Consider the following 26,347-nt stretch of genomic DNA (forward strand, 5'->3'; position numbering starts at 1 on the left):
ACAGGAAAGGTTAGATTTTTTCTTTTTTTTTTAGTAGGGGGATGAGTTTACTTATTTCCATTATATTTGGACAATCTAAAATCACGGCTATGTTACCAGGTACATCTAGAATTCCTGGTTCCATTGCATTTTTCAGCAGTCCCAGCCCGCGGTCACTCCCTGTGACAGCACGAACAGGTTGCCTGGCTCGCAGCCCAGCCCGACAGCTGAAGCCAGGAATTTACAGAAGATGTGCTGCGAAAGGAAAGGGAGAGATAAGCAGCCCCTGTGACGCGGGAGGAGTGCCTAAAGCGGTACCGCGTGCTCCAGTCCCGGCGCAATTCCCCACCGAGACTCACAGCCTGACACTGCACAACTCCACATTCCGCACACACCAGGTAGGCGCACACCTTTTAAAAGGGGAACATTTGGCAGAGAACAAAGCTCTTGTTCACTTGATAAATTGAACAAGATGCAATGAAATTAGGAATTTGTACGAGCGACGATTGAACATGCATTGGGTAGTCTTTATGTCTAGGTTTACATATACTTTACCTTCCAGATGTGTTTTTTAGTATAGCAAGAGCATCTGGGTAGCCATCCATATTGTAATCTCCAATATGAAGTGTAATTGGAAAAGAAATTTCCACTGAAGATTTGTCATTGTGATATGGTACAAAGCCCCAGATTGTGTCTTTGTTTCTGAAGTCTTGCAAGACTGGAATCCACTGTAAAATAAAACAAAACAAGAATAGCTTGGTAAGAAAATCCATTTCATTTATTAAACCAACCTAATTCTTTTTAAAGCAGCCGGCATTTCTTCACTGCATCAGGATTCTTAACCATTTACCAATTTCCAAAGAGGAAACTTCCTGAAAGGCCAGGCTGAGGGCACAGGGCTTGTTCAGCCCCAAGAACTGAAGGTTTAGAGGGGACCTAAGAGTGGAGACAACTGAGAGGTGGAGCCACGTGCTCTGCTGAGGTTTATGGGAGAACAAGAGACAACGGTCACAGACTGACACAAGGGAGGATCCAACTAGAGACAGACAAACAAACCAAAATTCACTATGAAAGAGGCTCAGAGAAGCTGCAGAATCTTTGTCCTTGAGGGTTTTCAAAGTCTGACTGGACAAAAGCTCTAAACAACACAGCCTGAGTTCAGTGCAGACCCTGCTGAAGGCAGGAGACTGGATCTCCTAAGGTTCATTTCAGCTTGAATGAGTCTTATTCATGGAGATTTAGAAGTTCAAGAGCTTCAATTCCCCTCCTATCTCCCCAGCAGCATCAGATACTGAACTATGTGATAAGAAATTAAGATTACAGTATCAAATTGAAAGTACAAAAAAAATGCAAAGTATAATTTCTCCAGGACAAGAAAGAGAATGTATCTGCACTCACTTTCCACAAAGTGGTGCAGAGGTGCTAAATGGGAATTTATCTTAATTAAAATCAAAGTAATTTCACACATTGGTATGAAGTTAAAGCACCAGGGTTAACATTTCAAGGCTACAGAAAATTCAGTGCCACTTTTAAAGCCAGAAGTAATTTTATATGTCAACTGACTGACAAAGCCTTAAAAAGGACAGAAGGGTGCTACCTTAAGGGACCATTATCCCCAACATCAAAAGCACTTAACAGCTTCTTAAATGTCTCTCATCCAAGCCTTAATTTAGCCATCTGAGGAAGGAGAAGGAGACCCTGACAGCACCGCTTCCCGCGGGGGAGAGACTCCCTAAACCCAACCCCGCGACCAACAACCCTCCTGCGCCAGCGACCGTGTGTGACCCGCGGGCTGCTCCCCTGGATTACAGACGTCCACCGGGTAAACCCACACAATTATTAAAAAAGCACACTAATGGCAACTTTGTTTGGCCATCATGGATGGCTTGGGAGCTCAGCCCGGCCCTGCCAGGCCCCGTGTACACACAGAGCACGTCTGATGGGTGACGGGGGCGTGTGAGGTGCAACGATGACCCACGGCACTCAGTGAAAACTCAAACTTGAAATTAAACCTACTCTGACAGAACCCCAGAGTGTCAGGGGCTGGAAGGGCCCTGGAAAGCTCATCCAGTGCAATCCCCCCATGGAGCAGGAACACCCAGATGAGGTTACACAGGAAGGTGTCCAGGCGGGTTGCAATGTCTGCACAGAAGGAGACTCCACAACCCCCCTGGGCAGCCTGGGCCAGGCTCTGCCACCCTCACCCCAACAAGTTTCTTCTCATCTTTCAGTGGAACCTCCTGTGTTCCAGTTTGCACCCATTGCCCCTTGTCCTGTCACTGGTTGTCACCAGAAGAGCCTGGCTCCATCCTCCTGACACTCCCCCTTTCCATCTTGATCCCCAGGAATGAGTCCCCCCTCAGTCTCCTCTTGTCCAGCTCCAGAGCCCCAGCTCCCTCAGCCTTTCCTCACACGGGAGATGCTCCACTCCCTGCAGCATCTTGGTGGCTGCGCTGGACTCTCTGCAGCAGTTCCCTGTCCTGCTGGAACTGAGGGGCCACAGCTGGACACAATATTCCAGGTGTGGTCTCCCCAGGGCAGAGCAGAGGGGCAGGAGAACCTCTCTGACCTACTGACCACCCCCTTCTAACCCACCCCAGGATGACCCTTGCCTCCCTCCCGATGTACACACACCTATTTAGTTACTGTTAGCTGCTGAAGGGTGGGAAATCTAAGGAAAGCAACAGAAAATAAGAAAAAGGCTCTTAACCAGAGGGAAATTTTTCCAAATGTTTTGATTTCTTAGCACTTATTTGCTCTGCAGAAGACAGATACAGCAGTAGTATTGCAAAATACTCTAATTTTGAAAAACACCAGTTGAAATCAGAACCATGAAATATACAGCTTTTACTTTACACGGTATCATTCACACAGTCAGTGCATTGAAATCCAATTATATCCATCATATACTTTCTAAATGTTCCCATGTATGGCAATGCTATTTTAAAGAAATAAAGTTAAAAATGAATTTTAATTACAAATCCAAATCTGTATTCTGTTTTAACTCTGCTCAGAGTCATCCACAGAAAGCAATTTTAGAATCATAAGGTCTACAATAATAATAATAAAAAATAATAATGTCTACAGATACAAAATAACAGATGAGCAAACCAGAGATATCACCTATTGCTACGGAACTACAGAGCGAGATTCACCCATCTGCTGAACCAGTGCTGACTCTTTCTATAACAGCAGTTGCAGAACACTTAAAAACCATCAGTCCTGTTGGATGTGTAACCAGAGCACATTCCAGCACCATCGCTGACGTGCTCCGACAGCTTAAATTCAGAGTAACGCACACTTCTGGTGAAGCATTCTGCGTGTTTCTCTTCCGAACAGCACTATTGTGTAATGTAGTACGGAAGTCATTGTCTGTGTGCCTCGGGATACACCCTTCAGTGCAGAAGATAAAAAATGAAAACATGTTTGTCAGTAACATCAACCTCCTACTTCTTTTGTATTTGATAATCCATACAATTACTTCAAGCTTCATGTTTGCTGTCACTATCTTAATAGGAAAAAGACTAAAACTATTTTCTTCCTTTTACTGTAAGATAGAAATAGGTGGGTATAATGAGAACACACAGAGCATACGATTTGTGTTACCTGGCTCAGATGAAAAACAGACTGAAAAGTGGAATGAGTATATCGAAAAGAAAATTTAAATGGACACAATATTCAGTCAGAGAAATCAAAGATTTCCTTCTTCGCCTTCTGTTAAATCCCATTGCATAGCACCACTAATATTGTTACTTAAATATTTATATAGATACTTTTACTCCTTCAATTAAGGATTTTTGCAGACAAAAATAAGAAAAATTGAGTGCTTGAGAATTTGTTTTCAAACTCTTCGAACATTTTCAACAAGCATTTTCAACTGCCCTGTGAAAACAGCATATTCTTATTTTGAAAAAGATCACAGGTAATTGAGAAAAACTTAAAACTATTTGCATTCACTCCAAAAAAGGCTCATTTCTTTGAGCATCCACGTTCTTCTCTAGATGAGGAAAGGCAGTCCTCTCGCTCTAAAACATGCTAGCATGTTTTAGAGCGAGAGGACTGCCTTTCCTCATCTAGAGAAGAACGTGGATGCTCAAAGAGTATCCTCTTAACAGGTTTTAGAGCCAACACTGTGGAATCCACACATCTCAGTTGTAAAACTGGGCCAGAAGCCTATGGAGCACCAAGGCCCACGCTTGGGAACCGGTAGCCCACTCCTGGCCAACACCTTTATGGGAACCACCAGGGTTTCTCCTTTCTGTGACAAACACTGTCCATTGTTACAGAAAGCTGAGTATGGAGAGCGGCCTGAAGGAACCGGCCCAGCCAGAGAAGTGCTTTTCCCTGGGGCTCCCCTCGCTGTATGTGTCCACTGCACATACCAAATAAACGTAGGGATTTGGGGATGCATTAGGTGTTCACTGCATACGAAGGTCACCTGAATTCCATATACAGTCAAGTAGCCACTCTAGCATATAAATAAAGTAATTACCTACACATTACACCATTAATTTATGGTGTTCAAAGCCTGGAAGATGACAATCCCCAACACTGATTTAGCAACGCAGAAAAAAGTAACCAGAGCAGTAGAAGTCATGTTGTTGATGCTGGAGTGCAGCTCACAGCCTCATTTGTTGCTTTGAGGAAGACGGGCAACTTAGAAATGATACGAGGATCTTGTAGAATCACAGATGGTTTGTGTTGCAGGGATCTCCCCAGCTCCCCCAGTTCCCCCTGCCACGACAGGGACATCTTCACCAGCTCCGGTTGCTCAGAGCCCCGTCCAGCCTGGCCTGGGATGTCTCCAGGGATGGTTCAGCCAACACCTCTCTGGGTACCTGGGCCAGGCTCTCACCACCCTCAGGGCAACAATTCCTTCCTCATGTCCAGCCTGAATCTCCCTCCTTTAGTTTAAAACCATCACCCCTTGTCCTGTCACAACAGCCCCTGCTCAAAAGTCTGTCCCCTATTGGCCCCTTTTAAGTCCAGAAAGCCTGCACTAAGGTCTCCCCAGAGCCTTCTCCTCTCCAGGCAGAACAACCTGAACAAGAAAGAGATTTATGAAAATGACAGCAGCTGCGATCCTCCCACTTTAAACTGCTACAAAGGAATGAGGAAAAACTTCTCTGAGTGCCCAAGCGCAGGTGATAAGCGGTGCTGGCAGACGGGCCCCTCCAGCCTGGAGAACCACACCACAAAGGTCTGGGGGTTGCTGGAGGATGTGTTGCCATGTTCCACTTCAGAGCAGCTAGATCAATAAAGGAATAAAGCCTTAACCTTTCTATTGTACACAGAAAGGTTAGATGAATCATCAAGCCCACACAGAAACTCTCAAGTGAGGGGACTGAAATGATACTGTTTGCCTCAGGAACAAATGAAAAATCATATTGAATACTTGGCAAAATTTAAAGAGAGATTAGTCATCTCTAAGAATATAATAATATAGACAGTTTCTACAGTAAACAGTACTTTAAAACAAGTTTCAGGGAGAAAGTCTGATCTTCAGAATTTAGAGATGTAAATCTATAGCTATTGCAGGTGGATACACAGAAGTCGGTGTCCTACCACCTGCCACAGTCTACATGAGCATATGAGCTGCTGCTCCAGATCCGACAGCAACTCTTCTGTTGCTATGGAGACACTCACATGATTTTCAAATTTTTGTAGGTCTGTATCTCCTTAAGTCACTCACATTTGTTTTGTTGGTCTTCACTTTTGCTCCATCATCCAAAAGAAGAAATTTTATCTGAGATATTTTTAACACTTCAAAAGATTAAATGGTTAAATGCATTCAAACTTGTGGTGAAAGATCATCCTTCAAATAATTCTCCTAGATGTGCTTGGCTTTCCAGGAGCCATCCAGCTGTGCCAAAGCCAGCGTGAGAAATGCACTGCAGACGGCCACCAAACGAGCTCCCAGGACAGCCCTGACACCGCCACAAAGAGTTTGAGAAGCGCAACTTCTTGAGACGCGTGTCTGCGACCGCTCTGCGCTTCGTCCCAAAGCACCGCACGCCACCACGGAACTGCCTCAACTGCTTCTCATTCGCTCTCGTCAAATGTCGCAGCAGCCAAGCGGGAAGGACGGAGCCAGGTCCAGTTACCACAGGCAAAAGAGTTTTTGTAAGACAGTCCCTAATTCGTGATCTTTCAGATCTCAGATCAGTTAAGTTTCTTAAAATAAAATATAAAAATCTGGAAACCAGACTTCTTAGCTATGCTCCTACACACACACAACTCCCCAAACCACACAACCCTGCCACAAAAACCAGACAGAGATAATGGATATATAGCACCTTTTCCAATCACTTGCAACCTCTCTGTTTCCTGTAGGATCCCCATAACGACCCGCCGGTTCGGCGAGGGACAGCATCTGATCTCACAAACACTGGAATCAATGAAAATAAAACATGTCACTTCCAAATAAATATGGGAAGCCACATGTTTGAATAGATTTCTACCTGAAGGAGCCAGGTGCCATGTGGGGAAAACCACAGCTACATGAATGAAGAAATGGATACTTTCCACTGTTTCAGAATGGAAAAGATAAAATCCTTCAGAATAAAAAGCTCCATCACCTCTACATGAGTGTAAGAGTGCGAGAAAAGAGTATTCCAGATTTAATTATTTAAAAAGGTTAGGCCAGAGCAATTAATCATCGCATGCCGTTTGACACCATCATTTTTTATTAAAAAGACATTCTAAAAATATATGGGGAAAATGGCTTTAAAGTTTCTAGGTAATTCTTAATACTTTTAAATACTTTTTTTCCAGCAGGATGAGAATCTGTTGGTTTCTTCACTTTTCAAAGAAAAATGGCAACATTTGGCTCCTCATTTTTTAACTCAAATGTCATTACCTTGGAAATGATTTTGAAATTGAAACTACACAGTGAGATTTCTAAATTAAATATAAAAATTAAATATACTGATGAGTATCAGAAGTGGTATGTTAAAACCTGATGTACTTGTAAACAGTTGACCTCTACACAAGAAAAATTAAAATGAAGGAACAGAAAAAGTGTGCAGGTGCAATGTTGCTCCCGAGCAGGCTCCTATAGACGACTCTGCTTTGGAAAAATTCTGTGTCGAGGGTTAAGATTGCGGGGTGACAATAAAACCCTGGCAGATGTATTGTTAACCTCCTCTCCCCTCCACTTCCCCCTTTTTCCGCTCCCTCTCCCCCCTTCCCACTCAGCACAGGTGATCGGGAGGGAAAGAAGGACAGAGAGAAGAGAGTTGGAAACATTAAAAATGTTTTACTAATGCTACTGATAAAATAGAGAAAATAATACAAAATACACAAAACCAATCTGGAAAGTCCCAGCAACTGCAGAGCCGGCCACCAAAGTCCTGGACTGGACTCTGCAGCCAACCGGAGCTGGATTCAGTCTGTCACTGGCCTCAGTTCACAGGGACGACTCGCAAGGTCCTCTCCTAATGTCGCCATAAGCAGAAGGGACAAGATCCTCGTGATCTCCCACTTTTATATGAAGTATCACGTGAATGGGATGTTATACACAGTTGGTCACTCTCTTGGTCACCTGTTTCTCGTTGTCCCTCTGGTGAGATGTCCATCCATGCTTATCAATAACTTCTCATTCCATTGCTGTGTTTACCAAAACATGTATCTGGTTCTCCAGGAAAATGCAGCTCATATGAAGCTTTAGCTGACAGGCAAATTCACTAAAAGAGAAACTTGTTTTTGACAAAACCAGGACAGTCTGATATCCTGCAAATTGACCCACATCTTCCTCTGCCACTCCTGCATCGGTTTCTTCTAGAAACCCACCACAAGCAACAACTAACAGCACTTTCCTTTGGCACGGTGCCCGTCACCGCTGCCCGCAGGTACCAGCCCTGGCTCTCCCACAGCACCTGCTATTTGTCTCCAATTTATTTGAGCAGAATGTCTTTTCCTTCTTGTATTATCAAGGGCGAAGAACTAGGTGTAGGGCTGAAGAGCAGTTGTCTTTCTGACACAGGAGCACTCCAAGTACTCAGCAGTGATTTAATCAGCGTCACCTGTTACACCAGCCCGTGTCCCCCTGGGACCAGGATCACGCACAGAGCACCTGCTGCCTTTACGCAAACTCTGCTGTCAGACCGTGTATCCAGCACCGCTACCATCCATCGTCCCTGCTCTGTGTTCCCAGGGAATTCACACAAAAAACCCACCCCACAAGCATCCACCCCAGCATGCCCAGGAAAACACATTTCTACAGACAGGGCGGCCAAGATCAGACAGCTCAGAGAGACACGTTGCCAGATTTAGAGGTACTCGCTCTTTCTTACACCGACGGGGTATATTCCATCCCGGTTAGACTTCCTAAACCGACTGGGAACGGTGGGCTTTCCAACTGAGTGGTTTTTTGCTAGCAGGAAAGAATGCTAGAGCCTGTGTTCTAGAAATCCCGAGTCTTTGAAAGAGAAAACCTACACTATAAACTTGGGCTGCAGACAGTAACAAGAAACACTTCCACAAAGTACCGACTCTTCCTCAAGCAAATAGTATGTTCACCTAGAAATTCTGAAATAGCCATCAGAAAGGGCACTACTTACACAAAAATAACCTACTTTCAATTTGTCAGTAAAGGAATAATCAGTAACTCATAACCTGGTTAGAAACAGGTATGGCATTCGTTACACATTTTGGAAAGTACATTAAAATGGGTTTTGCTGTCAGCTCTGAGCAAGTTCTTTATAGGTTCACATGAGGTTAGTAAAAACATTTATTATGGCATCAAACAAATGTTAGGTTAATTTATTGTAAAGCGTAACTTTATTATAAAGCAGGGCACTGTAAATACTTAGATCAGCACACACTTTAAAATAAATGAATATATAACAATCCATTATGTTAATTATGACCACGTCTCTCAAAACAAGTAGCATTGTGAACAAATGAAGCTGAAATAGTTAAATAGAAAACCCGTCCTGAAGATAGAGAGCCTGAGCAAGTCTTCATATGGCATTGGAAATGTACTTCATTTAGAACAAGCAAAGACACAGCAGAACTAAGGGGTAAGAACTGTGGTCTGGTTCAACTTGTTATGGGGGGGTGTGTATATACATATACATATACATATACATATACATATACATATACATATACATATACATATACATATACATATACATATACATATACATATACATATACATATACATATACATATACATATACATATACATATACATATACATAACACTAACTATAAAATAACTCCCTAACTTAAACTGAAGCAGGTCTGTTTTGAACTCTGAACACAAACCTTGTTTGTCACCTCATGCCAGGGCAGTTCCGGTGTTTAGAATGCAGCGGTTTGCAATCAAGAAAGTGACAGATCAGAAACATTCATAATTTTCTTGGGCAGAATTATCCATTATATAGGATTCTAGGTATGCAACCTCTTCCACCAAACCCATAGATTTTTTTTAGATAGGCAATAAATAAGTAAATAAATAAAAGTGTCTTATATGCAATAACTACAGGTGAGGCAGTTTCATTTTTCTCTCCTGAAAAATCATTTTCCTGTTTCCCATTATTTCACGAAGCACAACATTTCCCTTTGTCTTTGCAATTCCAGACTCACGATACCTGATCCAATCCCGGCTTAGTTAAGTAGATGGCACTTTTTTGACATTTTACATCTTCACAGACTGGTAATAAATGTTCACTTTGTCCATCCCCATCTGTCAAAGAGAAAAAAACCAACAAATCTTACTCAATCTCCGTGTTTAGTTGGGGAGGAATTTCCCTTTAATGTAAATCTACCATCACAAGCGCACCATAGAAACTTATTGAATTTCCTGAAGTAGTTTTAAACGCTTGTGCTGTCAGCGAGACTTTAAGAATCATGAGCTCCCCTGTAATACGTTAATCTGTAACATAAGATAAAAAAGAGCAGTGGGAAGTTGACTAACACACCGGCTAAGGAATTCCAGGCCTACGGAACGAGGCAAATCTGAGTCATTTACAGGTTATCAAAAATGTTCTCTAATCCATGTATTTTCAAAGCCTTTAGTAGAATAAGGACCGTTTATTCTTTAAATGAGCAATGTCTATATACATTTAGAATTCTGATACACTGAGCATATAACGGAATAAAACCCAAAACTATTTAGTGCTCATTATCTTCGCTGGGAGAGATCTCTGTGATCCCAGCCTGCCCTCACATATATAGTACATAATATTACATATATATATATATAATGTATTATACAATACATAGAAAATGATATCTCTATAAATATATGTTTTAAAACAATATAATAAATAAATGTACTAAATACCTGTGTGGCTGGGAGGAGGGACAGGCCCTGCCCAGCCTGGGAAAGCAAAGCTCCCGCTGCTGGAAAATAATTCATCAAATTGCCCTTTAGTCCACAGAGTTCTGAGGAGCTTGGAATTAATATTTTAAGTACATTTTTTAAAGTTGCTTGATGAAATCTCTATTTAATACACACAAACCAGATCTGCCAAAGCCACCCAATCTCAGAATCCCAGAGTGTCAGGGGTTGAAGGGCCCTGGAAAGCTCACCCAGGTCAATCCCCCCATGGAGCAGGAACACCCAGATGAGGTTACACAGGAAGGTGTCCAGGCGGGTTGGAATGTCTGCACAGAAGGAGACTCCACAACCCCCCTGGGCAGCCTGGGCCAGGCTCTGCCACCCTCACCCCCAACAAGTTGCTTCTCCTCTTTCAGTGGAACCTCCTGTGTTCCAGTTTGCACCCATTGCCCCTTGTCCTGTCCCTGGTTGTCACCCAGAAGAGCCTGGCTCCATCCTCCTGACACTCCCCCTTTCCATATTGAACCCCAGGAATGAGTCCCCCCTCAGTCTCCTCTTGTCCAGCTCCAGAGCCCCAGCTCCCTCAGCCTTTCCTCACACGGGAGATGATGAATACATTGAATAACACCGGCCCCAGCACTGCCCCCTGAGGCTCTGCACTGGATACAGGATCAACTGGACTCTGCCCCATTGACCACGACTCTCTGGCTTCTTCCCTTCAGCCAGTTCACAGTCACCTCACTACCCGACCGTCCAGCCCGCACTCCCTCAGTTCAGCTGTGAGGATGCTGTGGGACACTGTCAAATGCCTACTCAAGGCAAGGCAGATCACGTCCACCGCTCTGCCATCATCATTCAAACAGTTCTGAAGTTCTTCAGCAAGGCAGATTTATAAAGTGCCAGTTATCATATATGCTGTAAATGTTACAAATATTTGTTGGAAAGTTGGCTGCTTTAATCATTCACTTTTCTTTTGTTATGTTCTTGGCCATTCTGGTAGTCAGCAATAAGAGGCACAATTCTTATTTATATAAAACCAATTTTTAATTATGTCTAAAAAAAATACCTGATTTTCAAAATTAATCTCTTTGTTAAGCACATAACAGGTAAAATACTTGCAACTGTAATTTAAACATCAGATATGACAAATAAATGTCAGGAAGTAATTTCTGTGTAAATCGGGTACTGCACCAAAGCATCTATCCTTAAGACAAATGTAATCATACTAATTCACTGCACTAAGATGTTTATTGTTTGTTATTGTTAAATTCAGCTGAGCACAAAGTGTAAAAAAAACAACCTGGATACCTTTATCTGAAAAACTTCTGGAGGGTGGATACGGCAATAAATTGAGATCTAGGTGAGCTTAAGAACGGCCGCTCGGACTCCCTGTCCTCAGGATTTCTCTTGACTAAATTTATTTTAAAGATAATCTTTTCTCTTAAAACTATTATAATTTCCAACAAATTTTTCTTTTATATTACACATTTATTTTTTAACTATCGGATTCTTAAATACGTGTCACACAGACCTGAAGAGAAGTTGCAACTGAAAACATGAGCCTGTAATAAAAGTTACAGAATGGATCTGTAGGTTCTGGTCAAAGGAGTTGGGGAAACTGTGTCCTTCTGATAGGGAATACGTATCATATTCTTTTCAGTTATTATTATTATTATTTTCAGGTATGTTGTTTGACGCACAGTTACCTTCTGTTCATTCTTTGATTGTAATGAATAATATTAATAAAATCTTACTCTTAAACTTGCAATTTCTGTAGAACACCAGCAAGGTGGTAGCTTCGTATCTGATTCTGTGACAGTTCCGTCCTTCTGACTGCCCTATAGTAGTTTCATTTTTCTTCACAGCTACATAGGTTCATGTCAACATGCGGCACATTAATTATCAAGGCTATCAAGCTAAGTTATCAGCATAATATGAATGTTTGCTGTTTAAGTAGAATCAAACATAGCATAATTTAAAATAAGAGTGTCCTTGTCCCTTTCTAACACAGAGCAGGAAAATAAGTTTGTATTGGAAGGTTCTTTGTCCTCATGTGTTATTGAAAAACTTCTAAAATGACTTTGTACTGAAACTTCTGTAGAAATGTGATTAGAAGATTAGGTCTTAATTTAAATTTTATATTTCGCAAAACACTCGCATCTCTGAAATTCATTCTCTTCTAGCAAAGCCTTCAGTATTTCCATAGGTTGTAATTTGCAAACAGTTTCTCCCAGTTCAGGTTGAGAAAAAGCCTGCAATCTAAGCAGTACTTTATTCTTGTTCTAAACAGCTCGTGTCAGGGTTGGTGCTGATTCCAGACCGGTCACGTTCACCAGCTGCTGTGTTCATTTGTCTTTTGGTTGGGACCTCACTGGGTTTCTCTGGCCTGGGCCGCTCAGATATATAAATATACTAAAAGGAGGTTCAGCTGCATAGAAATACAATTTGGCAGGCTGAGAAAGCGTTTCTTACAGTGCCGTAAAGTGCGATGGAACTTGTAGGCCGTGGTCAGTAATATACTGAAAAATTAATAAGAGATTAATAAGGGCGGAGTCCAGTTGATCCTGCATCTAGTGCAGTGCCTCAGGGGACAGTGCTGGGGCCGGTGTTATTCAATATATTCATCAATGACTTGGATGAGGGAATAGAGTGACTGTCAGCAGGTTTGCTGATGACCCCAAGCTGGGAGGAGTGGCTGACACTGGAAGCTGTGCTGCCATCAGAGACCTGGACAGGCTGGAGAGCTGGGCGGGGAAAATTTAATGAAATATAACAAGGGCAAGTGTAGAGTCTTGAATCTGGGCAGGAACAACCCCAGGTTCCCATATAAGTTGGGGAATGACCTATTAGAGAGCAGCGTAGGGGAAAGGGACCTGGGGGTCCTGGGGACAGCAGGGTGACCATGAGCCAGCACTGGGCCCTTGTGGCCAGGAAGCCAATGGGACCTGGGGTGGGTTAGAAGGGGGTGGTCAGTAGGTCAGAGAGGTTCTCCTGCCCCTCTGCTCTGCCCTGGGGAGACCACACCTGGAATCTTGTGTCCAGTTGTGGCCCCTCAGTTCCAGCAGGACAGGGAACTGCTGCAGAGAGTCCAGCGCAGCCACCAAGATGCTGCAGGGAGTGGAGCATCTCCCGTGTGAGGAAAGGCTGAGGGAGCTGGGGCTCTGGAGCTGGACAAGAGGACACTGAGGGGGGACTCATTCCTGGGGATCAAGATGGAAAGGGGGAGTGTCAGGAGGATGGAGCCAGGCTCTTCTGGTGACAACCAGGGACAGGACAAGGGGCAATGGGTGCAAACTGGAACACAGGAGGTTCCACTGAAAGATGAGAAGCAACTTGTTGGGGGTGAGGGTGGCAGAGCCTGGCCCAGGCTGCCCAGGGGGGTTGTGGAGTCTCCTTCTGTGCAGACATTCCAACCCGCCTGGACACCTTCCTGTGTAACCTCATCTGGGTGTTCCTGCTCCATGGGGGGATTGACCTGGATGAGCTTTCCAGGGCCCTTCAACCCCTGACACTCTGGGATTCTGTGATTCTGTGAATTTTTCATCCAAAAGAAAGGGTTAGCTATGTATTCATACTGTAGAGCAGGTAAAACACATTTTGAACTTCAAAGGCATCAAGTGAAGCACCAAAAATGAGAATGAAGCTGGAAGTGGGACGTCAACGAAATAAGAGTATCTTGAGTCACAGTGAAGTAGTTTAAGAAAACCTACAATTAACTAAATACTGTATTTCAGAAAAGTAGCCATCACAAGAGGGAAAGCCCAACATTCTTCATCTCTAGAATACTATTATCTCTTGTTTCTTCTCTAGTTTTTATTCCTAATGCACATCTTACAATGTACAGATCTGTCTTCTGCTGCTGAGGTTACTCAATCTACAGCAATTTTCTGAAGAAAAATCAGAGATTGTCAAAAACAGGAACACGTATTTTATGAATCAACTGCAGCAGTCATCATTTTTGACAAAAATGAAAAGGAATAAGGATAAACCCCACCTAGACTATTGGCTAAAACTGTAGAATAATTTATTTAAACATAAACCTTGCGTCAATCTTTGTTCAAAAAGGCAAAGAAAAGAAAACGTCCCAAATCCCAGCCCTAAGCACAAAGCCAACAGTCTGTTTCACACTCATTGCCATTTTTAACTGCCCTCATCTGTAATGACTAGAAGTACGATGTATTTCTGAAGCTTTTGCAAAGGCACCATGTGAAACCAACAAATCGATACAGCGGCTTTTCCGGTTTTGAAAGAAAATAATTCATTCTTAATCCACCTGTGAGTCCCAGTCTGGGAGCACCTGCTGCAATCCCGGCCTGTGGCGGAACTCTGCGGGTCCTGCGCACCCACCGCCCAGCGGCTCCTCAGCCCCACCAACCCACGCGGACCGGGACCTCCAGCGCCGGCTCTCTATCCTCACGCTTGGTTTCAGTCTCAATTCAGAGATATTCAGAGGTGACAACAACCCCCAACCCCAACCAACAGGAACAGCCCCAGGTTCCAGTAGAAGTTGGGAACGAGCTGTTGGAGAGCAGCATAGGGGAAAGGGACCTGGGGTCCTGGGGACAGCAGGGTGACCATGAGCCAGCACTGGGCCCTTGTGGCCAGGAAGCCAATGGGACCTGGGGTGGGTTAGAAGGGGGTGGTCAGTAGGTCAGAGAGGTTCTCCTGCCCCTCTGCTCTGCCCTGGGGAGACCACACCTGGAATATTGTGTCCAGTTGTGGCCCCTCAGTTCCAGCAGGACAGGGAACTGCTGGAGAGAGTCCAGCGCAGCCACCAAGATGCTGAAGTGACAACACAGGCAACAAACCTCAATCCAAAACTACAAATTCCTTTAAAAACTGAGAAAGAGGTGTCAGAAAAGTGGTATTTTGCAACCACGTTCAAAGGTGATTAGATTCATCGCACACGCTTGTTCAATGTACTTTCCAGCATAGGCTTTGAAAGAAAAACAGAACCCGGGGAAAGTGCAAGTACCACGAGCACTCGGTTAAGACCGGGTTTGGAATACAGCAAGATAAAGTTGTAGTTATAAGGAGTAAATCAGCTTTTGGTGGGTATATGATCCCAATCCTTTCACTTCAAACAGCTATGTAGTTCTGCTGCAGTGTAATCTTATTTCTGCTCCGTTAAAAACAAAAATTTAATCTTTTCCTTTTTTGAGATGACAGGCTAGTTATTGTAACTTATTACAGCTGTGTTAAATAAAAAGCAGCTGTTTTCTGGCAAATAGAAATAAACGAACTAAGCAGGTGAAGACAATGACAATGGTCAGGCTTTCATAACTCCGAACGTGATGCTACACAAAAGCAAGAACCTTGGTATACCCCACAGTCCTCCTGCCTTGAGAGCCACCGGTCCCTCCTGAAAACAGCCATTCTGAGCCAGCCGCTCCCTGTGTTATCACACACCTTCTGTCGGTGCCGCTTTCCCACTTCCCTTCAAAAAGGTGAGAAAAAATGTCCTCAACATGGTACAATAAGAGCCAAGAAGTTTTTTGCTGCTGTTAATTTAAATTCCAAATAAGTATAAGGCATCTCTTGTTTAATACAATCCATGCTGATGAAGCTTTATATGCTTTTTATTTCTCCATACATGCAGATTGCTGAAATCTCTCCCTCATGGCTTTGCACCGTTTTCCTTCTCCTTTGTCATGAGCCTTTTATTTCAATTTCTAAAGAATAGCAAGAAAATAAGGAGGAAAAGGCCCTGTTATAGTGCCCAGAACTATTCCCTTCTGGGGCCGGCAAGACAGCTGAACCCACCACCACTGAGCTGGATATTCAAACACAACAAAGGTTTGTTTGAGGGCTGATTATCTTAAATTTATCTTCTGAAGTAATAAAGTGATTAGAATCCTTTTGTCACTCTCTGCCTTTAGGTGTTCATGACAGAGACAATTATCATGAATTACTAAGATAATTACACATTATTAAAAGAATCGTTGTCAGTTGTTTTTAGAACACGTGAATCACAACTTCAAAAACCAGATGCAAAGAGCTCTGACAGGTAGTGCAAAGTTCTGTGGGCAGTAAAGAAGCCCTTTTAACACTCTCCTACGCATTAAATCGATTCTGCCTTTGAGTTTGTCTGTGTCCTTCGAAGGATCCACGTTCTCAGCTCCCCTGCAGGAACAGCATTTCAACGTGATGTGTCAGCAAACGGCACAGAGAGACACCAGCTCAGATGGAAAAAGGAATTCGGTGAAGTACAAAATGAGAACCCTCTGCAGAAGAAACAAGCAGCACTGAAATCCCTGTTGTAGCTTATACTGAAAACTCCGAGTTCCAACCATCTCATGTTGTTAAATCAGAGACTACAAAACCTGACCATGCAGCTTGAACTATCTAATGTTACACATTTAGAGAGCTCAGATGGCATTAAACCATCCCATGTTAACAAATGAAGGGGATAACACTTAATAAAGAAACCCACTTGTGTGACTAAACCTGGGTTGAGAGTTCTAGCTATAATAACTACGAACAAAGAAAAATGCAGTCCCGAGGCAATGAAGTTGTTCAACAAAGAAGGAATAAGCAAGTGGCATACACACCACTCCTCTGATGTTATTACTGGAAAGAAAGCAAAGTAATTCTTAATGTACAAAAATTAATATGAAGCAACATAGTTTGTTTTTTTTTTTTTTCCACAGAAGATGTTGGCGTTTGTCAGCAACAGCAAAATAATCCCCTGAAGGGGTCAAAGAGGAGTTTGAAAGAACTGGAGATCACTGGATTCTAAAGTTTCCTATGTGGACGTTCACAATTGCTTCAGCTTCATGTCTGCCCTATTCCAGATCCACACCATGACTGCAGAAAGGGTAATGGAGATACCGAGGCATTCAGATGGGATGCAGTGCAGAGGGACATGATCTGGTTATAACGACCATGAATTTACACTTTGGTTGGTTGCTGAGGTTTTTTTAGTGTGTTTTTTGTTTATTTGGTTGGCTTTTTTAAAGGAACTGCAAAGGAGTAACACAGCTATGGCCGCGAGCCTCAGTACAGGATCTTTTTCTAGAAAGAACTGTCAAAAATGATAGAAATTAAAAAAATAGAACTAACATTAAGTTGAAAAGGTATCATTGAACAGCATTGCTAAAATGTAATTAACAAATAACACAGATTTAGCTTCTAAATACAATTCCATGGACTCAAAGCACAACTGGCAATTAACTTGGTGTGTCTCTATGAACTGCTGTTTCAGATGAACTGAAGTGCATCTGTTACTAAAACAACTTCTTCCTTATCTAAAGTCACTCAGAATTCTTTATTTGCCACCAGCTTTTATATTTTTCACACAGAATCCCAGAATGTTGGGGTTGGCAGGGCCCTGGAAAGCTCACCCAGTGCAATCCCCCCATGGAGCAGGAACACCCAGATGAGGTTACACAGGAAGGTGTCCAGGCGGGTTGCAATGTCTGCACAGAAGGAGACTCCACAACCCCCCTGGGCAGCCTGGGCCAGGCTCTGCCACCCTCACCCCCAACAAGTTGCTTCTCATCTTTCAGTGGAACCTCCTGTGTTCCAGTTTGCACCCATTGCCCCTTGTCCTGTCCCTGGTTGTCACCAGAAGAGCCTGGCTCCATCCTCCTGACACTCCCCCTTTCCATCTTGATCCCCAGGAATGAGTCCCCCCTCAGTGTCCTCTTGTCCAGCTCCAGAGCCCCAGCTCCCTCAGCCTTTCCTCACACGGGAGATGCTCCACTCCCTGCAGCATCTTGGTGGCTGCGCTGGACTCTCTGCAGCAGTTCCCTGTCCTGCTGGAACTGAGGGGCCACAGCTGGACACAATATTCCAGGTGTGGTCTCCCCAGGGCAGAGCAGAGGGGCAGGAGAACCTCTCTCACCATACTAACCACCCCCCTTCTAATACACTCCCAAACTGATCACAGTAAGAACAGTTTTCCTCACAGGTTGAGCATTTCAAACACAGCAGCGTTGTCCTCCTGAGCGTGAAGGTTCTTAGAGAATCCATGTTCTGCCTGCAGGAGCAACGGACAGGACAAGGGCTTTAGAGACACCTGGGGACAGCCACCCACAGTGACCGGGAGAAGCTGGAGATGATCCAAGGTGGCTGGACAGGGGCTTGTCCAGAGCAAAGGGGCTGAGTGGACACTCAGCACCATGTGCCGGTATCTAAAGTTGAAGATACTTGGATAGTTGGAGATCCCGTTGGACAAGGAGTCCATGGAAAAGCCACGGGGCGATGGGGACAAGTTACTCCTGGGGAGATTCCCATTGACACGCAGGGAAACTTCTCCCCATGAGAACAATCAGCCCTTGGAATCGTCTCCCCGGGGCAGTGGTGGGTTCCCAACATGGGGCACTTGGAAGATGCAGCTGGACAGGGGCTGGGCCAGCTTGGCCAGACCGGGCTTGTGCCAGGACAGCTTGGGCCGGGTGATCCCTGTGGTCCCTGGCAACATGGGATTCGATGATTAGAAGGGGGTTATTTACTGACATGCACCATTGGAGCTTTCCTTTGAAACATAGCTACTCCATCTGAGGATGCGACATTCTGAAGAGAAGGAAAAAACTAAAGAAATTCCAATGTTAAACCTAAGCTGATACACAAAACTAAAAGCTACAAAATTGCAACGCAGCTGCAGGCAGAAGAGCCATTTAAGACACCATCAGCTGCAGGATCATAAACTCTACTTTAAACAAAAACCCTTCGCCAAAATGCGTTTGTGCACAGCACAATGAATGGCTTTAAAAATACCCCAAAGGTTAGCACTTCGTTATCCTGTTTAAACATAATTAACTCACAATAATGAGCTACCATTTAATACGATAAAAATTCCAATTTCTATCACATCTCACACAAGTAGTTAACATACATGGAACTGTTCAATTACTTGGTGGGGAGTAGAACAGAGAAGACTTTTAGGATTAGTTGGATAACTGGATTTTAAATATGAGAAAAATGGGAGTTCAGGTCGCTGAAAGACTTGGACAGAACTTCCACAATCCCGATCTGTGCTTTGTGAACAGGTAAATTAGTTTGTACAGGGGGAATAAACACAGGTTTCCTAAATGAGCAAAGGCTACACAGAGAGGACTCAGCGGCAGCAACGAAAACCCACGGTGAGTAAAAGAGCCGAGGTGGAGCCAGTGAAATGAGACCTTACGAGAGTGAGAGCCGTGTTGGATTGACTGAGGACAGCACGACCTAGTTCGCTATGGGCCGCAACAAACTGTTTGCCTACACTCAGCAAAACCAATGACTGATTAATCAAACTTTTCCATACTTAGATCAGATATCACCAAGGATGATTTAGCAATCTCCACTATCTAACTGAACCATAGCTGAACTGCAGTTCTAACAATTATTTCCTATAAAAATGCATCAATAGACTGTATAAACAGCACAATATGCTATACTAATTGCTTCTGGGTCACTGCTTCAAAGACATTTCATTAATCTTCAAAGTAATGAAAAACCAGCAGGTTTGTGTTTCCAAAACATGCTTCCCATTCACCTCGTCTCTAAGAAATATTGGTGATTTTCAGTGAGTCCCACGGAAACCCTTACATTTCTTTAACAAATCCAAAATTTCCCACTATTTTAAGTGACAATTACTAGAACTCTTTATAATTGCAATTCTTTATCAGGATTCTAGCCACCATCTATGATCTGCTCCACAGACAGCAGGAGCAGATCTCGCGAAGCGCCTCCGCGAGCACACAGATAACAACACCGGAGGATTAATCGTTTTTGCTATAGCAACTACAGTGCTGCAATTACCATAGTGACACGAGAAGAATAGCAAAAGTAATCACAAAGAGCTCTTACTTGTTTGGAGCAACGTGTCAGCTAAATAAGTGCGGAACTCTCTAGTGCCCAGTTCTGCCCACTTTAATCAATTGAAATGCCATTTGGAATAAATATGTCACAAAGCATTTCTGATTTATCTGTAAAAGGGCGATGCAAATGTGTCAGTTGTTCCCTGTCCTTTGGTCAGGTTAATGTGAAAATCATTGCTATCATGTAAAGGTGCTACTTACTTTTGAGGTTCCAATTTTGACATAGTCTACACTTATTACCATAAGTATATTGATATATACACACCTGCTTTCACATATTTTTCCACTAAAATATACACACAGATACATATATACAGAAATGTAGTAGACCTTACAGATACACATATGTGTACAAACATACATCTGCATGTATTTTTTGTGAAAAAAAGTCTTTCTTATTTGTGTGTTTGGTGCTAAGATTACACTAACATCTGTGACAAACTCATGAGTCACCTCATTGTTGGGGTGTTTTTTCCAGCTCCACTTTAAATAATTTCTACTTGATAGCTATTGTTCAACCTGCTCCCTTTAAGAAAGGAAACCTTCCCCAAATCAGTTGCCTTTGGAGGTTCTCAGTCCGGATCCTATTCAAACCTCCCTCCCTTTTTCATATGACAGGTAAATACTTATGGCTGGAAAGGGTATTTCGAATGAAGCTTTTGGAAGCAGGAAATCATGTCAGGCAGAGTCAGCTTTTGAAACAAAAGGTGTTTTGCTAAGATGTGCCAGCAGCTGCATCCCAGAGCCACCAGCGCGGTGGCTGCAGCCCCGCGGCAGAGCAAGAGCTGCTGGGGTACAAGGTACCGCCCTCTCCCAATAAATCTCATTTTCCATTCTCATTGTGCTGTTTTGATTCGTCGTGCGATGACACTTCTTTCAGAGCCCATTACAGATAGCCAGATTAGCATTTCCAACTGCAAATCATCGGATCTTAATTTCCTTCAACTTACGGCAATCATTATTTCGTCACTTCTGAAAGGGGAAAACTGAAAAAAGGAGATGCTCAAGTTTGATAAAACGTTTCTAGTAAGGTATTTTCTTTAATTTCAGCTCACTAGCAGCAGAATCTGTAAGATAAATGCCTCCCTTTTGAATTATCTAAATATACACAGAAATAGTGGGTACATGTAGATACACATACGGTGTTCTTCTAGGAATGGAGAACAAAACATGCTGGAATGAAAATGAACATGAGCAGAACTCAACCAGCATCCTCCTTTGCACTCAAAGGCTTTTTCCTCCTACCAATTACTGTACGGCCACTCTTGTACACAACTATTGAGCTGCTGGGTGGATTTTTTTATGGTGGTGGTATATTCTTCAACTTCTTTCAGACTGCATTTCATAAAGAACATGAAATTTAGAATTATTTCCCTTCATTATTACACATGTTGGTTTAGTACCATATTCACTTCAATATTTTCTAAAACTTCGTTCAATGAGAAAATAAGTATTTGTTATCTTGGTTCTTTTAAATTAATGCTGATAGATGAAAACAAAAAAAGATGCACTACTCAATTTCCAACCCACTGCTACAACAGAAGAAAGAGTAAATGAAGCTGTAATAGTATTCAGATAGTCCCAAACCTGCGCTGCTGTACCACTGCACAGCACATTCGGTCACATTTTAACTGTAACATCTGAACAGTTCCACTTGGCTTTGCAAAGACATCCCAGGGTTTATTAAAATCCCATTAATTATGATAATTTTCTAGAATTAGGATAGCTCATTTGGGCTCATTAGCTACCTTAACCAGAGATGAAATGATCCTACATAACGATTGCTTTCCATTTCTATTTAGTGCCTATCAAGACACATTATTCAGAACACCAGCTTAGAAAATGCTTACAAAAAACTCAATACATTTTTTTTTTTTACTACAAAAACCATAGTAAGCTATTAATTCCTTCAGATATTATATATACAAGTGTTTATCTTTGCAGATAAACAGTAAAAGATTTCATGTAAGCTTTTACAAATACTTCAGAAAACGTGTCCAACATTTCACAGAAGACATGAGCGCGCTGGTCGGCCTCTGTGGTATCTCCTTTCCTACAGGTGTGTGAGGCCACCCCGCTGCAAGGTCAGGCGCTGGGGGTCATTAACCACCCAGCACAGGTGGCTTCTGCTTCCACGTCAGGACACCGCTTTGCTGGAACCCTTAAGAACAGTTCTAAGTGGCAGCACAGGGCAAGAGAATCAGACTCTGGGTCTAATATGGAATCTGACTTTTAACATTAAAATTATCATTTTCTTTAAAACAGTTTTTAAATCAAAATGAGGCGCTATGGGCCATACCCAGGCGGTGGTGGGAAACGGCTCCTTTTCAATCTGGCAACCTGTCACAAGTGGGTCCCCAGGGATCGATATTGGGCCCAAAACCGTTCAACATCTTCACAAATGATCTGGACAGTGGGATCAAGAGCACCCTGATGAAGTTTGCCGATGACACCAGCCTGCGTGGGGAAGCGGACACTTGGGCCAGCCGCCCCGCAGTGACCTGGAGAGGCTGGAGAGGGCTAACGAGGACCTGACGAAGCTCAACAAGGACAGTGTCAGCTCTTGCACCTGGGCAAATGTCAACCAGGCGTGCAGCACAGGCTGGGGACAGCCCTGGGGACAAGCAGCTCCACGAGGGACCAGCGGCTGCCGCGGCAAAGGCCGAGGGGAGACACGGCGTCTGACCCCGCTGTGCCCGCGCAGGCCAGGCCGCACCCGCAGCCCTGGGCTCAGCTCGGGGCCCGCGGCGCAGACAGCCTGGGACAGGCCGAGAGCGGCCGGGAAGGGGCTCCGAGACGATCCGAGGATGTGAGGGAAGGCTGAGGGACCTGGGCTGGAGCAGCCGTGAGCAAAGGGGCTGAGGGGACACTCAGCACCGTGTGCCAGTATCTAAAGGTGGCTGTGAATCAGCTGCAGATCCCGTTGGACAAGGAGTCCGTGGAAAAGCCGCGGGGCGATGGGGACAAGTTACTCCTGGGGAGATTCCCATTGACACGCAGGGAAACTTCTCCCCATGAGAACAATCAGCCCTTGGAATCGTCTCCCCGGGGCAGTGGTGGGTTCCCAACATGGGGCACTTGGAAGATGCAGCTGGACAGGGGCTGGGCCAGCTTGGCCAGACCGGGCTTGTGCCAGGACAGCTTGGGCCGGGTGATCCCTGTGGTCCCTGGCAACACGGGATTCCATGATTCTACGATTCAACAAGTCACTTGACAGCGTTTAAGACAGGATCAGTCTCACAATTAACAAGTGTGTTGCATAAATACAGTAAATTAGTCTTTAACAAGTTATTTACATTCACAAGAGTCAGCAGGATCGGGCCTGTGGTACTTTCCTTGGGTAGCAAAATTCTTACTTTAATGCACAGAAAAAAGGTATTTTTTGGTCTACAAAACCAACAATTCCTGTTCATAACATGACACACACATTGATAAGACACAGTAAGACTGAAAACTAATAGAAATATTCTAATAGAAATAGAATATTCTACTAGAAAAATACAGTCTTTCACTAACCCTCGCAAAAATAGATTTACATATAAATTAAGTTTTTCTTCTGTCCAAAAGCCTTCCAGAATTTTCAATTACGATCATTAATATTTTACCATGTTTCATCAGTTTTATACAAGTCATTTTAACTCATTTACATCTTGGCTTTATTAATTTGTACAACTGAAGAATTTATGAACATTTACTCAAATAACATCTTCTGAACAAGATTAGGGAGAAAATCATGACAAACAAAATAAGTGTCTGAGAAAAGAAAGCGGCATTGCGCCATGACTCAAAGGAACACTACATGTCCTTAAGTGTGGCACTCAAAAGTAGATACGAGTGATGCAGAATGAACCGGGAGAGCAAAAGTTGAATTTGCTTGAATTCATTAATAATTTTTCCCAGATATTTCAAGATTCACACAGTAACAAACCCTCCACTTGCAGAGCTAAAGATCTTTATTTGTTCTTCGATTTAGAGTAGCCAACCAAAACACAAAGAAGAAACACACACTCGGGATAGTTTAGAAGGATAAAACTCACCAAAGTCTGCAAACACGGACTGTCCAACAACTTTCACACCACTGGGCATTTCCTTCGTGTTTCCAGCTTTAGAGAAATTCCCATCCTGTCAAACAGGACAAAGATAATGGGAAAACTGAACTGCAGACAAAGTGGTAACATTTGACGCCTGAACCAAATTATAAATTAATAAACCAAATGAATAAAAAAGTGCTTAAGTAGATAATAAAGAGACATCTCAGCTATGGAAAAAAAACGCACTCTGAAAACGAGGACTGAGTTGTTGCGTTTCTAATCCTTCATGGAATCTTATGGAAATCCAGGAATAGAAACATGCAGATATCATTGTCCATCTATTTTGCTGCGTTATAAGAAGGAGATCGGCTTATTTCAGCAACATAACCTAGAACATAATTAAAAGCTATGACTGCTGAAGTACGTTCATGCATGCTGACACGTGTCTCTCCGCGCACACAAGGACTGTGCCCGTGCTCCCCCGGCCACAAGAGCACGTATCGCACAGTTCTAAGAATTTCAGGGTGTCTCAGTAAGGGAATTACTTTGCCTGGGTTTGTAGAGCAATTTAACAGCTCTTAATGGATCAGTAAAGGTATTTTAAGACTGATATATATGTACATATATTTTATAAGCATTACATATCTTACTGAGTTGATTGATTCCAAAGAATAGAATTCTTCCTTTCTAAAGATGAGCACATCTATGCATACAAAATATATCATGTAGGATAATATTTAGAATAGACAAGTTTGAAAAATCCCAAATTTGTAAGAAAATACAAATATGCACCACCTACAGGGACAGGTCGAATGCCTGTGTAGTCACTAACACTACATTCCTCGAGAATTACATTTGTCAAAGTCAAAACCGGTTCATTTTTAAGTCTATATAAAAGCTAGATGTACAGCATTCATGACCTGCTGTGTGTTGTACAGCTTTCATTCCTTTTGCCTAAATATTAGTATTTAGAGAATACCTTGTAGCTATTATTTTTTTAAACATTGTTTTATTTATTTCAACTTTGTGTTTTAACAGGATGGTTATTTGGGTTCTCCCTCTTACCTTATTTACCCACGTCTCAAACTGAATGGTTTTTGAATCTGGTGATGTGGTAAGGAACAAATCTGCAAGGAAAGACATAACAGACATAAAAGATTTAACATTGTATCACACACACACAAATATCTGATTACTCGAAGATATAACTTATTTTAAAATATATTACCTATGTAAGTTATAAATACATTTCAGTGATGTTTATATATATATATAAGCAAGAAAGATTAAAAACTAAAAGCCCCGAAGACTATTTTCATCCCTCATAGTCTTCTGTAAAAATACCTATAACTTCTGCACTGGTATAGCTCATAAATAAATTATGTTAGCCCCACACAAGCTGGTAAGTGCTGGAAGTTATATATGCACACCAAAGAGCATTTCTTAATAGTAAAGCCAGAAACAGACCTTAAAGCTAGAAAAAGATATATGTAGTTATATTTTTAGTAAGTCAAAATTAAAAATAAAACCTACTGACCATCCTTTTATTTTGGATATGTTGAATAAAGCACCAGATACACTGTTGAGAGGAGGAGAAAAGGAGAGGGAGAAATATTTCAGGCTTCCTTTCCACCCAGATTCTCTCAGCCATTGGAACAGTGCACAGGGGGCTGATGTGCTGGTGGCTGCCCCAAGAGGAGCGAGTTCACCGCCCGGGAGGAGAGAACCGAGTCCGGAAAATGGGGAGAAAAAGCTTTCTAAAGGAGGTTAAAAAGAGGGTGGGGGCAAAATTCACTATTTGAATTACAACTCAACGGAAACTCTATAGGCAGAAAACCAATGTTTATTAAACATTTGGGATCTGAAGGCTTTCCCGTTAGGTGCTGTACTGACTGAGCAGGCGGACGGCTGTAAAGGGAATGTCTGCCAGGGAAATAGTAAACACCATAAACCCCACACCAGACAACCAAACAACCCCCCAAACCCACACGTACACACCCAAAGGAACCAACAAAGATTTTGCTCCGATGTTTCTCCCCCAGCTTGAAAGCCATACCATTTCATTTTATTCCCCGAAAACCCAAAATGGCAATTTCCTTTAGAGCACACGCACCCAAATTGTACCAGCGTGTTTCACTGGGATGAATTCTGTTGATACTCAATAGTTCTTGAAGGCGAGAGACAGAAGCAATAGGAACAATCTGAAGATATCATAGACGGAACTCAGAAAACATATACA

General features: G+C 42.9%; 1 protein-coding gene across 1 annotated transcript in view; it reads right to left on the reverse strand.

The window, feature by feature from the left end:
- The window catches only part of ITFG1 (integrin alpha FG-GAP repeat containing 1), an 87,272-nt gene that overhangs the window by 33,436 nt on the left and 27,489 nt on the right, over positions 1-26,347 (reverse strand). The window contains exons 7-10 of the mRNA XM_082062842.1: positions 25,174-25,235; positions 24,115-24,199; positions 9,580-9,674; positions 535-707 (exon numbers count right to left, since the gene is read on the reverse strand). Of these exons, the coding sequence (XP_081918968.1) occupies positions 535-707; positions 9,580-9,674; positions 24,115-24,199; positions 25,174-25,235 (415 nt within the window). The remainder of the gene's footprint in view (positions 1-534; positions 708-9,579; positions 9,675-24,114; positions 24,200-25,173; positions 25,236-26,347) is intronic.

The sequence above is a fragment of the Streptopelia decaocto genome, assembly GCF_964273445.1.
Source record: "Streptopelia decaocto genome assembly, chromosome: 11".
Classification (NCBI taxonomy): Eukaryota; Metazoa; Chordata; class Aves; order Columbiformes; family Columbidae; genus Streptopelia; species Streptopelia decaocto.